Source organism: Alosa sapidissima, chromosome 5 (genome assembly GCF_018492685.1).
Source record: "Alosa sapidissima isolate fAloSap1 chromosome 5, fAloSap1.pri, whole genome shotgun sequence".
NCBI lineage: Eukaryota > Metazoa > Chordata > Actinopteri > Clupeiformes > Clupeidae > Alosa > Alosa sapidissima.
The window spans coordinates 23,897,994-23,912,043 of NC_055961.1; the positions used below are offsets into that span (position 1 = coordinate 23,897,994).

The following is a 14,050-nucleotide window of genomic DNA, read 5'->3' on the forward strand; positions in this document are numbered from 1 at the left end:
GTTGATATTGTGGTGGGCCGCCACAAATAAGTCAATGTATAGGAAACACTGCAAGTATTCATCTGCCGGTAACGTTCGTAAGTCACAATGTTGACATCGCTTACAGCAACCTTAAGGTACATTTGGTGATTTCATCATATGCTGAACTAGTGATCTAATTAATATTGATGTCAGTGAAGATAACCAGCTATAGTAGAATGTCAGTGTGGTTGATATTAATGATCTAGACAAATGTTGGTCAGAATGCATGGGGAAGAAGAGAGGAGTACTGACTTCAACCTGGAAGTGCTTGGGAAGCATTGTTTATGTGTGTATGTGTGAATTTGTGCAAAATACTGAGGATATGGTTCTTTTATTTCAATACTTTAACACTGGTCATAATAACAGTATATAGGAATTATTCATTGAAATGTTAGTGAAGGAAAATCCAGTTAGTGTTACAGAAAAAAGAACCATTGGCCCTTCTGAATTGTTACCAACATTTTGCTTATGCCTTTAATTTTAATGAGTTTAGTCACTTTCTTGATAATGCCTGTTATTCATCTTGCACTGATAGAAACTTTCCACTGAGATGCTTTTTGAGCCTAAAGCTCAATGTGCCAGAGCGATGCTATCGGAAATGTTGTACATAGTTGTATAAAACGTGTGAACATGGTTGTCTGCTGTTGAATAATGATCATTGTGTTTCCAACACTGAAAAAAAGTCTCTTCTTTAATTTCTTATTGTATGTCTGAATGCTGTGACCTATAGGGCTTCTGTGCATTGTCCATTAAAAGCATATTTTGTATTTGCCCTATCTCAATTCAGTGAAAAGGTTACTTCTTGCTAGTAATAAATGTGAGGCTATCTAGTCTACACTGACAACAAAGGATTTGGTGTTTGACATATTATTTGCTCAAGTTTATTTCAAGCTCTCCTGAAAAAGAACTGTGCCGCCTGCACCATGCAACTCAGCTCCGCAGATAACCCTCTTGTGAGCAGAACCAACACAAAACAAAGCACAAAACTTTCTGAAAGAGGCAAAGTCAGCAGGGGTACATCACTGTACATCAATGTTTTGACTTAAAAGTGACATGAGATGAGTGTGTAAAAGTCTGTGAATGTTGAAGGCAAATACACAATGCTCCTGCCAACCATGCCCAGAACTAATGCATTGTCCTTTCTCTGGGACATGTTTCTCTCAAACCAAAACAACACATTCTTTTTTGTAAAAGGTGAACTTTAATTGGCCTATCAAAAACAAAAAGGTAAACAATATTTTGGAAGTAACAGTCCTCAAGGACAGAAATTTTTGGTATACCTTTGCACATAAAAATCAATAAAAACGTTTTGACCTTCTAAACAGTCTGGATGACTTTACAGATAAGTAAAACATACAAATCCCAAATAGTAAAAAATTTTCCCTTGGCTTTAGCTAAGTAAGAAAAAATTACTTAGTTTCCCATAGTGATATGAACCTTATGAACCTTACAAACCTTACTGAAACTGGCAGTTAAACAAGTAAACAGATTTTGCTGTTATAATAAATGCGTTATTATTATTTTAAAAAAACATTACATTGGAGACAAACAATGTCTCTTGTCTAGTGTTAGTTAAGTCTATATTTAAAAAAAACAACTCACAGTATTTTAGTCCTAGTGTTTCCTAAAGTACAATCGCAATTTTGGTATAAGGCATCATTTATACAACATACAGTGCATTCAGTGAGTAGAACATGTTTGATGACTAGGTCCACAAAAGTAAAACATGATAAATGAATGAATAGAAATAATAACTGAAGAACACACCTCATAATTGTTCTATACAAACAGGAGGAAATTCATGAGCAGCTTAATTTAGCCTGAAATGTAGTTGCTCCACAGGACCCTTAAGGATCATCTCCCAACTCCTGTTAGTAGACAGGACACATGTGTAACAAAGTTCTCCCATTGATTATACACAAACATACACATATATATGTAAACAGACAGACACACATAAATAGCATCTGTACAGTATAAATGTCACAGAGATGACAGTGTAACTAAGCAAGCATAACCGGAGTACTTCAGGACGCTTTGTGAATGTTGGACATGACCGTGTCCTTCCAGGTCCCCATCATCTGTCGCACGCATCGGCTCCCCTGCCTCACAGAATCTCTGGACAAAATGCCGGCTGCTTCCCTCGGGGTTGAGGAGGAGTATTCTCCTGCCATAACACTTCTGTAATGCTCCACGGCCTGAGACCTGGGTGGGATGGAGGAGACAGGGTTAGAGAGAAGGTAATAGGCCAGACCAATCGAAAGCCAGGCTGCCCCCCAGCCTGTGAGAAAAGAATTTGTCTTTGATTTGGAGTCTCATTTAACTGCTGTTAGATTGATCTGGAGTCTTATTTAACACGTGCAGTTAAAATTTCTGTAGCACCGTCATTATAAGAGTGTGCATCGTTCTTTCAGGTTTTCAAGCATGACATATTTTGAAGTTTCAAGTAGCCAATAAACTAAAGCAATAATGTTTGAAAAGTATAGTTTTCCAAGGGGTCATGTGTTAATTAATCGTTATTTGGTGACTGATACGTAGCATGTAGTCAATATTTTCGTAATAAATGCATCAGTGCCATGCAGTCAGTGTTTACACAATGCACATACACACATCAGTACACATACACACAAGCACACTGTGTTTTACAAATCTGTCTTGCATTCAGTAAGTCATCATGCCACATGACAACAGCACGGTACAACAAGACATATTTTAAACATATAACATGCTATTCATGCAACAAAGACATGACCTTGTCAAATGCCATACAGGATGAAAGGAAGGAAATTTACCTCTCTTTTTTATTCGGTCATAAGGGAGTACTTGAACTTGCTGGTGGGGGAAGAAAACAAGTTACAAACTCTTTTCAATCTTTTACTCTTGCTGCTTGATCATTGATCCTGACCCAGCGTCGCCCATTTGACCAACAACAGCCAGTGGCCTCAATGCAGTCAGCAGACTGAGCAGAACTGAAAGAACTATTATTGGTTATGAGTCTACTCTATTCTCAAAGCAATCTTTTGCTGTTGTTTTATATTCTTCCAGTGAATGGGAGTTGGTGACCATCTGAAACAAGTGGGCCTCTGACTCAAGACGGTAGGAACAGGAAAAATGTGAGGAATCTGGGCGATAAGCTCTTAAGGGGGGCACAGCAGCATGGGAATGAGGTCCCAGCCAGGCCCTCCTTCTGCTCCCTCTTGCAATACATGCTCTAACTCTTAGGGCTGAGCTACACCAGGCACATAACTGAAGCGTTCCGTTCGCGTTGCTAAAATCATTGGCAGTAGCTACACCAGACGTGATAGTGGCGCGTATGTTCGAAAAAAATAGACCATTCATCTAAAGTGGATTTTACACGTTGCGAACGGAACGCTTCAGTTACGCGCCTGGTGTAGCTTCCCTGTTACTCTCAACACCCCCTCTCTCCTATTCTTACACACTCACTCAGTTATGGTTACAAGTTTACAGTGCTGTTTAAACCAAAGATGGCCAGACCATATCATCAGCCTCCACTTAAAACAAACAAAGAAAAAAACACTGCTTATATTTAATAACACAATTATTGTTATTGTTCTATTGTTTTTATTTTAGTCTTTTCAGTTCATTAAAGATCTCTTACACCATGCATAACAGGCACAACATTATCTCTAAGTCTATCTAAAACTCTGACATGTGTTTCACATTTTTACGAGCCCACCCTTCACACACCCCTAAATTTCATCCATGCACCCAGAAGTTTCTCAAATTCCTCTGTCGCCACATAGACACAAACACACACGCACACACACACATTTCAAAACCACTAGGCGGGAAAGCAGACAGAGAGGGGAGTGTGGAGACAGGGCCTCTGCTATGCAAGAGCGAGAGTTGGCCGTTGACAAGGACCAAAGCTTTACAACACAAACAGGAAACTCCCCACATCTGGATTGGGAGCAAGGGTAACAGGAAGTCTGGCATGAGTAACTTCACTGTCTTCTTCAGTGAAAGCCAGTGCATAACAGGCTGACTGACAGGAAGTAATGCTTGGATTTCCCAAGGGAGAAAATGGAATCGTTAGTAGTTTCATTTCAATTTGAATTATTTTCAATTATCCTTTATTAAGGCAGGGCTAAGCTTAAAGCATGGAGAAGTTTCTGTGCTTGAAGATATACATTTTTTAAGCCACATATAGACCCTTTCAACAATAAAAACAAAAACAATGCTTGAATGTTCTATTTGGTTCCCAATCTACTTCCTCTGCATTAAGATAACATATGGAATGTTAAAACGGAAGCCTTGTGGGGCCAACTATGATGCTGATAATGGGGGTTCCATTATCAGCATCATAGTTGGCCCCACAAGGCTTCCGTTTTAACATTCCATATGTTATCTTAATGCAGAGGAAGTAGATTGGGAACCAAATAGAATGTTCAAGCATTGTTTTTGTTTTTATTGTTGAAAGGGTCTATATAATGATCCGTTTTCAAATCCTAAACAACCCTGCCCATGTCTAAATTCTGGAACAGTGCCTGAAAACTTTAAGCCCTGTATAAAGGTCATGGCCATTTTGGTTTTGCGATTCACTCAAAATGAGGGGCCTGTATTCACAGGAATGCACATACCGTTCATCTCTGCCGATGACATCATTGAGGGCTTGAGACAGGCTCTTCAGCTTCCTCAATCCACTGGCCACACCATCTAGCTCCCGCTCAAACTGCCTGTTATCATAACACACACACACACACAGAGTCAGTTACAATTTTCAGCTGTCCCACCCATATTTAGGTCAGAGAGTGTTCACTGATGGTTTCTCACGTGAACTCTAGTATAGCTCTCAAGACTTATTCCTAAAAACAACACTGTCAAAACCAAATGTCCTTATCCTGAGTGAGCCACTATCTATGGAAGTGGCGGAGCACAGAAGCAGAACTGAGGTGCGTTTTGGCAAACGTTTGCAAACAGTTTTCGGTTTGCCTTGAGTTTTCTGTGAACGTGTGCGAACACTCACAAACAGTTTGAGAAGGTAGTTCTCCGCAAACATGTTGGGAGTTTAAATGTGTCTGTTCAGACAAACATGTTCGCCACAAACGTTCACCTCTGTTCAAGGAATTTGAATGCACCTCTGCTGTCTTGTATGATGTTCAGGAAATACAGTTCATGCATGCAGCCAAGATGCCTGAATTCTACTCAAAGACATTCTAATAAGGAGACACAGCACCCAAAGAATCCTCCATAGAAATGCATGGAGTTAGTTCGTAACGCAAACATGGCAGTCGTCTACACATACCCCCCCCTTCCGCCGCCAAAAGTCGACATGTGAATACATCGTGCCAATCATATGGTATGTTGTGAAAACATTGTGCCAATCATGTGGTATGTTGTGAAAACATCGTGCCAGTCATGTGTTGTGATCTCACAGCTTGGTGTCATGAAGCCTTGCACACGTGCAGTGTGCCCAAAATAGCTGCCCAAAGTGCATTGCAAGGTAGCTGCCGAGTGGGGAGGGGGGACTTGCCTAAAATGACTGTTCTACTGCATCTGCCAAACAGCTTGATGAATATGACTATGACAGGTGCTTATGGTGTGTGTGTGTGTGTGTGTGTGTGGGGTGTGCTTACCGCCTCTGGTTCATGGTGTTTGGGGAGGCGAAGGGGCTCCTCAGGGCCGCCATGCGCACCAGCTGTCTCCGGCCGCCCCCTGACCTCACACCCCTCACCGAGTCGCTTGCCTCTGGGGTGCAGGCAGCTCCTCTCCGCGGGGTGCGTTTGGTTGCTGATCTGGGTGTGCATTTGGTGGCAGACCTTAGTGTGCGTCTGGCGGTGGACCTCGGGGTGCGTGAGGGCGTTAGCGTGCCGGGGCGAGGAGTGCGGAAACCGTTTTCCTCCCCCTCCAGTATCCGACCGGGCGTGGCTACCAAACAGTCCTCTCGGGACACCTGTCTCTTCTGGAACTTCTGAATGGGGTGAGGATAGAGGCAGGTTGTAGATGTCAGTAACCACTGACCCATACACTGTCTCACTACTACAGTAACATGAGGACTGACAACATTTTGATTTTAGTAGAGTTGATACATCGAGACTTAATTTTCAAGGTAGGCGACTACGTTGATAAGTGAGGGGTGGGATGTAGCCTGATTCGAGTGAAAACAACACTGTTTAACTCATAAATGAAATTTCCAAAAGAGCATCGTTAATTAAATAGAAATGTTTATCAAACCTGATACACTCCCGTAATGGAATTCTTCGCATTCCGCGTCAATTGGCGGACAGTCCCCGTCTTCTTGTTCATCTCAAGTGACTCCCAGGTCGGGTTCTCCGTCTCAGCGACCACATTAGACTGGACAGATTTGAGTGGAAGTCGTTTACGCAGAGACATACGCAGAGAGTTCAGAGAGCTGGAGGTACGCAGCTTTCGGAACCGGTTAGGTGCGACAGGGGAGGTGTCTGGTTCATCGGACTCGTCGAGTTGGGTGTGGACCCGCCACACGCTAGTCACAGCCGTGCCGACTCCACTCGCAAAAGACGTCATGTTGCGGGGCTAACAATGAAACGTAACATGATAGGAGTTAATAAAACAATGGGAGACTGGCCATGATAACCGTAAAATACCCGTAAACTATTATTTGATTTAATTTTATGTAGTTACTTAGCTAACGTTAACCTGTCCTATTGTTAGCCATTCTAATAGCAAATTATTATGCTAAGATGATGTTCAAAATTGATTCAAAATCCACGGGAACAAGTTTACGAACACAACGCGTTAACGTTAATGAGTGTATTAGGCCTAACGTTAACTACGTTAGCCTTACTACGAATAGCTTTTAACGTTAACATTACACAGTTCTCGCCATTCCCTTTTCAGATTCAGCTCGGTTAAAAGAAAGCTATCGATGGGGTAACAACTGTTAACGTTAACCCACCTACACAGTTCATATTTATTTAACGTTAAAGTTAGGCTACCTATCGGAATAGTTGGGCGTCTATTATTGACAATGTTGTATAACAAAGGGTAGGCTAACGTTACTAGCTGAGAATTCCCAACTTACCTTATTTTCAAATTTCTCCAACGTTATTGTTCACAGTGACTGATTCAGATCTTGCTCTCTGTGTTGTAGTAGCCTACTACTCAACTGTTTGAATTTGGCGGACCACCCTCTCCACCGCTCCCCAATCACAGTTGACCCAGCCTCTAGTCAGTGATTGGCCGGAGATACCCTCATTTCGACGCTGAAAAGACGGAGCAGAGCGCTTCACTGCATTCTAATGGTAGTATTGTTATGCAAAATGAGAGAAGCGAAGATTTCTCACACTGTTTTCAACTGTTTATCAATCTGCTGTTGTTTTTTTTTAACCATTTAAATATCCATAGCACGTTTTCGCCTTTTGTAGGCAGAAACAAACGATTTGCTTCAATAAAAAGCTCTAATGGTCAACTAAAAAATAACCATGCACTGATCTGACTTTGGCATGGATACGTTTTGGGCTCAAATGTGGGCCTAGCCTAGGGCTATAAAACAACTCCAAACTCTAAATGGTTGAAATTATTTTAAACCCCACAAATAAAAATACTGTCCCTCTCTCTTTCTTGTATGCACAGAGAGAGAAGGAAAGAGAGAGAGAGATCATGCATTTGCCTCTCTTGGGGCTATATGACAAAGATGTTCCACACTAAAAATGTTTGTTATCTCAACCCAGGACAACCACAACACTTATGTATTTACAAGGACAGGAACCCAATCAGGTTTTCCCATCATAAGCTTTTATGCAAACACTTAAATAGCAGTATCCTTGACCTTGATTGTGACCTTGGCGAACAGCAGTAACACAGCCACTTTAATAGGGTCATTCCCCCCTGGCATTGAGAAACTGAGAGTATGGTGGGTGTTTTCCCAGTGCCTCAGGACCTGGTGACAGTAAATATGTAAAAGGTCTGATACATGGCCCTAAAAGCTGCTCAGCCAGCAGCAGCATATAAAAAGATAAAGCACAAACACACATGCCAACCATACAACAGCTAAATATTACTTCCTGGTTTTACTGTTATGAAAGAGCCTCTGTGTTTTTTTTTTAAGTCAGGGAACTTTATTTTCAGATATGCTGTTGGAGCTAGTTGTCAGGAGCGCTCCTTGCAATTTTGCCATGACAGGATGTGTTCTTGTCTTTTTTCTTTTTCATTCCTGCTGATCCTGGCCAACTCCCACTCACTTGCAGCACTAGAGGACCACATAAAACAAACACTTAGACTCAGAAAGTGCATAGTTTGGCAAGATATTATGTTTGTGAAATACAAATATTCTAAACACAATGTGTACATCTGTTATCAACACTGACAGTTTGTTTGTTTATTCATTTTTGTTATTTCACCTTGACAATCTTTTCCCATCGGGCAAGCACTGCGAGAACGACAGTGCAGGCAATCACAACTATTCCAGCAATCATTGGGTCCCGGGGAAACTTTATGGTCTTATCTGAAGCCAGGAGGACAGGAGAGCAGACACGAGAAGACATCTCAGCCATAGAAGGAACCTTCAACAATTCTATGAGTTGTCTGACTTTATATTCTATATATATACATTATATAGAATATATTCTATATTATACTGATGACCACTGAACCTTTAATGCAGATTATAGCCGTGGGGATATTTACTAGAGAAAGTAAATAAGATATTAGAGGTAGTACCAACCGGTTACAGTGACCTGGAAGTTCTTGGTTTTCTTGGGCTCCACAGGTGAGGTGGCCGTGCAAGTGTACTCGCCCTGGTGGAGCTCTCGCTTTACGCTGTGCACACTGAGGCGTGCTGTAACTCCGTCGTTGGTGGCAGTGAAGTGCCCCTCGGACAGGTCGAGCACCTGGCCATCACGGCTCCAAACCATGGTCACAGGGGGGTTGGCGCGAGAGTCACAGGAGAGGGTCAGTGTACTCTTCTCCTCAACGGACAGCTCCTCTTTGCCTGAGAGGTCAGGGGCATCTGCAGGAGAGGGGGCAAAGTTCATGACTAGGAGGAGAAAAGAGAACTGTAAAATATAGACACTAACAACAGGATCATCACACAATAACTTTAGAGTTATACAGGAAAACCTGCCTCAAACAGGGAAACAACACGTGATGTATTTAATCTAATAAATGAATGGCATGCATTGTAATTATTGTAATGATTTAATTATATGTAAGAATCTAATCTTGTGTCAGCTAGTGTTTTCCAACATCCAACACAGGAATTGTTTTCCACCAGTAAACACACACTAATATGTCCTCCATCACTGTTTTTCCTTTGTTCTTTCAGATCATAGCAGATAGGTGCCCCCTCTCTCTCTCTCTCTCTGGCACTCACAGGTCACCTCCAGCTGCACAGAGCCGTTGAGGGCTGCATTGTTCTTCAGCTGGCACCGGAAGATGGCACCATTGTCCTCCCGGGTCACGGGGCTGACACATAGGAGGCTCTGGCTGATGTAGTTCCCCTCCTTCAGATCCACCAGCATCCCGTTACGGAACCACTGCAACTCGCCCTCCCCGCCTGCAGAGGCCGCCGAGCAGGACAGGGACACGATCTGGTCCAGCCTGGTCTGAATAAAGCCCCCATTGTCCACCGCAGGATTCGACTCCACTATCACAGCTGTCAGAAAGGAGAGGGATAATGTTAGAGTGAAAGTTAATAGGCAGTGGAGGATAAAGTCCTCGATTATAATCCAATACACATTTTGTCAAATTTAGTTCTCTTCATGGAGTTCTAGCTGTGTTACATGTGTGCTTTGAAAAATGTTTAATGGCAACATTGTGTTGTTAACGACAACGGGGTCTTAAAAAGTAAACAAGAACAACTTTTACTTTTTCCTCTCACTCGTTAAAAATTTACTCATCTCTGCTCACTTATTATACCAGCATGTTAATCTTTGTTTTTGGCATAACTTCAAAGAGTAAAATGCAGTGGCACAAAATCTGTGTGATGACCAGGAGCAGACGCATGTTACTCTCATTTTCTTCAAAAATCTGACAACAGACATGCTGGAGTTTGAGTGTGGAGTCTTTACCTTCTGCCCTGAAGCTCAAGAGAAGGACGAGGTGAGTGAGAGCACCGGTCCACATCACTCCCATCCTTACTGCTAAGGAGGCTGGTAGCTTGGACATGGAGGAGATGCAGTGACGAACAGGATTTAAATTAATCTGTGCCTGCTAAAGAAAGCTGCTGATGCCATTGCAATATGTAATCTAAATTCTGTCTTCTTATTTCTGAAGTCTACAGAGCCTGCAGCCTGCAACACATGTATGTGTCTGTCCAAAGTACTGTGAAAGCAGTCATATACTTTATACTGTATATAGATACTTCTTGCCTTGAGACATACAGCCAGGGATGTTGTTTGTTGAGATACAGCCAGAAAAATTCGACCTCTACTGTCTTAATGATAAAACCATATCCTGTGACATATTCCAAAATCTCCTCATTACAACACTACAGTACATCGATCTATATAACTCTATAATCTATTGAGGTGTCTCAAAATGTTAAATAAACAAGTTGGTAATCAATGATTTAAAAATAAAATTTACACATAAGTATACAATGACATCTAAATAAAGTACATCTATAAAACAGGGTCTAAAACAGAGGCTTTCTCACCGAGACTTGTGTGATGATTGTCCAAAACTAGCTGCGGGCAATCCAAAGGTTGACTGTCTCTTTGAGAAAAAGATCCGACAGGCCTGTTGCACACATTTAAGTACACCAAGTGCTTTTTATTGCATATGCCAGTACAATAGTCACCTTTCCTCTATCACGTTTATAGGCTGTGCTTTATATGCATTGTGCAAACACAAAGAACATCAGTGTTTTAGAGTCTCGGCAGCCTCCTTGAAGAAAACATTACAAATGATGGCATGTGGTGTTGTAATACACTGAATCACACTGCAATTGCCATGGACATTCCTTTGCATATGATAAGAGAGACCCACCTTTCCAAATATAAATGGTCATAAAATCCATATGATAATAACCAAGAATAACTATTATCCCACAATAAAGAGCAATCCAGGCACACCAAGCTGGACGAGGAAGGATGCATTTAAGTATAGTATAAGTATATCTACTTTTTTGATCCCGTGAGGGAAATTTGGTCTCCCAATCGGTTTTTAACCCAATCGGTGAATTAGTGAAACACAAACAGCACACAGTGAACACACAGTGAGGTGAAGCACACACTAATCCCGGCGCAGTGAGCTGCCTGCTACAACGGCGGCGCTCGGGGAGCAGTGAGGGGTTAGGTGCCTTGCTCAAGGGCACTTCAGCCGCGGCCCACTGGTCGGGGCTCGAACCGGCAACCCTCCGGTTACAAGTCTAGGCAAGGATTGCTCTTCATTGTGGAATAATTCTTCATTTTCCCCGTTTCCAAGAGCACCCAATACTTTTTGGATATACTCCCAATTCGAGAGGAAGGACTCATCTGCTTTTAAAGAACACACACATACATACATACATACATACATGTATGTATGTATGTATCATACGTGAAAATTTATTTCAGTAAGTACTGATTTGCGTTCCTATCCTGAAACCAGTTTATCTATATGTATACATACATATACGTGTATATATATATATATATATATATATATATATATATATATATATATATATATACACATATACATACATACATACATACATACATACATACATACATACATACATGCAGTTGATGGCCATGAGCCATTGCATTTTTCCCTAAATTAAAATGAGGAGCCGTTTACATAACACTTTCATGAGAAGATAACTTCATGGAGCCTCTTTTTCTAAGACAACGATGTGTGTGAAAGACCAGATTGACTCTTGAACATCTTGACTGGGCTATTGAGAGAGCCCCGCAGTGGAATGTTATTGAGTTGCCGTAGACACAGCGTAATTACCATTGGTTTGATCTCAGTACTTCTTGTAAAAAGAATGCTGTGCCCCCACACAACAATGGTTTAGGCTTCTCTGAATGCATTTATTAAGCCCCTGCTGTGACTTCAAGAGTTTCAGAGGACGGTTGTTTTTAACTTTTAATCCATTCCAGGCTATTCACTGTGGACACTGGTTGTCCCCTTGAGTAATAATAATGAGTTATAATTTGGCATGTACGATAGGACACACAGATGTAGAGCTATCCTAGGCTTGCAGTAACGGCTTGTGTAGCTGTTTTTTATTCTATTCTATCTATTTATGCACCCACCTGTCCAGATTCATCAGGACCAGGCTCTCACTCCTGTCCAGACAGAATAGTGATGTTGTCTGTCAAACAACAACAACACCAAGAAAGCTATTACTAGACAATATACAACAATGACCATCTCAACAACTTTTATTTGGTTTGGATTATTTGTGCAGAGCAATACACCTAGTATTGTACTACATTTGAGAAAAGAGAGGGAAAGTATCCTCCTTTTTGAATTGCCTTTTCCCCTGGCACACAGAGCATCCAACTAAAGCAACATTTAATATTTAGACTTTTTATGACCGAGCACGCTGACAACCTTCCTCTCAAACTGTACCAAATCTGGGGACCAACAGAATACCCATTAAGCACTGAAAGACATGGTTTTATCATGAGAGAGAGGAAGTGGAGAAGCTTTGTTTAGCTTCAGGTGTGAGCTTTCTCCTTGGACAAAAGCTGTGAACCAAATTCATTCAAGATATTTGTTCACTAGGTGGCAGTATGTTGGCATCAGTTCCATTCCCAGCTCTGATATTGATGTTAGTTGAAAGCGTGTGTGCACCCCCCAGTGGTCAGACGTCTTCCTCCCCGTCCAGATAGCAGACATCTCTGCAACAGAACTGGCCCAGATCTGACACGAGACCAACAGATCTGCTCCACATTCAGGGGCTGTCTGGGTAAACCTGATCAAGGGAGCAGTGATTCCCTCCACCATCTGATGGAAATTACAGGTGTGCACACTGTGTGCAATGCAATTTCACCTATAAGTGCAACACATATTGCCATCCGCACACAGGGAAGACGCTCAAAATAAAAGGAATTATAACATGCAACACTAAGAATGTCATTTACTTGATAAAGTGCCCCTGCGGCCTTGCTTATTAAATGGTAAGACTATGAGCTGCATAAAAACATCAACACAGGAGCAATATAAGACTAAATGATCAGTAAAATCCTGTAGCTGTCAATTTTAATGCGCTAAAACATAACCTATTGGAATTGAACATGTCTCCACCCCCAGACGTGGAATAGACATAGATAACCTTCTCCTTAGAAGGGAGGCATTTTATATACACATGTTAAACACCATGTCTCCAAAGGGCCTCAATATGTATTTTGACCTTAGACCTTTTCTTTGATTGCTCATGTTTGATATATAGCCTGCAGTTTACATTTTGTTCTCTGCTTGTATATGAAAAATATATTGATGTATCTTGATCTAAAAACTTTTCTTTGATTGCCTATTTTGATACATACAGTTATATATTTTTTTTATTTGTTATTTATTCTTGTGGTTTTATGCAATGCATATAAGCCAGTGCCTTCGGGTGCATGTTATGCCATTTGTCACTTTTTGGGTACACCCTGTTGTTTAGGCAGGTGCCCCTTTTTGGGTACGCCCTGTTGTTTAGGCAGGTGCCCCTTTTTGGGGTCATGTAATATAAGCCGCCTCACCCTTTGTTCTCAATACCTGATGAAGGTCCGAAGTGATCGAAATGTTGCCTTTTTAAGTAAATAAATTTACTTCTGGAGCAAAAAACAGTGTGCAGACCAACCTTTCTCTTATATCTGATACAATTGTCTAGCACCTGTGGATCACTTTTTTGGATGTGCGCACCACCCCTCTTTCTAAGAAATCTGATCAATGTGTCATGACTGCGAAAAGAAGATAAAAAAAAGCACAAAGCCAAGGGTGTTAATCATTGAAACACATAAAGCACACATAGCAAAAGCATGGGAACATAGATGTAGGTAGGTTACCCAATACGTAGAACAATATACTGTAAAGAGGATTTCCTTCCCTCAACAGATCATTGCATACCCTCATCTTATTTGTTCTCTCTGCCGAGTATCTCTCTGTA

At 41.4% G+C, this 14,050-nt stretch overlaps 2 protein-coding genes and 1 long non-coding RNA gene across 4 annotated transcripts; 1 reads left to right on the forward strand and 2 right to left on the reverse strand.

Moving 5' to 3' along the window:
• Positions 1-1,202: 1,202 nt before the first annotated feature.
• Positions 1,203-7,181, reverse strand: LOC121709267. 2 transcript variants are annotated; one of them, XM_042092507.1, is made up of 6 exons: positions 7,046-7,181; positions 6,217-6,537; positions 5,619-5,953; positions 4,623-4,718; positions 2,814-2,853; positions 2,089-2,226 (listed from the first exon to the last, which is right to left on the reverse strand). In XM_042092507.1, exons 2-5 carry the CDS (start codon positions 6,526-6,528, stop codon positions 2,823-2,825), a joined length of 774 nt encoding a protein of 257 aa, XP_041948441.1. In that variant the 5' UTR covers positions 6,529-6,537; positions 7,046-7,181; the 3' UTR covers positions 2,089-2,226; positions 2,814-2,822. The 2 variants fall into 2 exon arrangements, with proteins under 2 accessions (XP_041948440.1, XP_041948441.1); XM_042092506.1 differs by lacking the exon at positions 2,814-2,853 and having other exon boundaries at positions 1,203-2,226.
• LOC121709269 lies at positions 5,891-9,422 on the forward strand. The gene is made up of 3 exons (XR_006031885.1): positions 5,891-5,962; positions 7,115-7,265; positions 9,287-9,422. It is a non-coding gene; the product is annotated as an uncharacterized LOC121709269 (long non-coding RNA).
• tmigd1 (transmembrane and immunoglobulin domain containing 1) lies at positions 8,167-10,726 on the reverse strand. Its single transcript, XM_042092508.1, has 6 exons — positions 10,619-10,726; positions 10,032-10,119; positions 9,335-9,616; positions 8,687-8,971; positions 8,364-8,467; positions 8,167-8,212 (listed from the first exon to the last, which is right to left on the reverse strand). Exons 2-6 carry the CDS (start codon positions 10,093-10,095, stop codon positions 8,201-8,203), a joined length of 747 nt encoding a protein of 248 aa, XP_041948442.1. The 5' UTR covers positions 10,096-10,119; positions 10,619-10,726; the 3' UTR covers positions 8,167-8,200.
• Between the last annotated feature and the right edge of the window lie 3,324 nt (positions 10,727-14,050).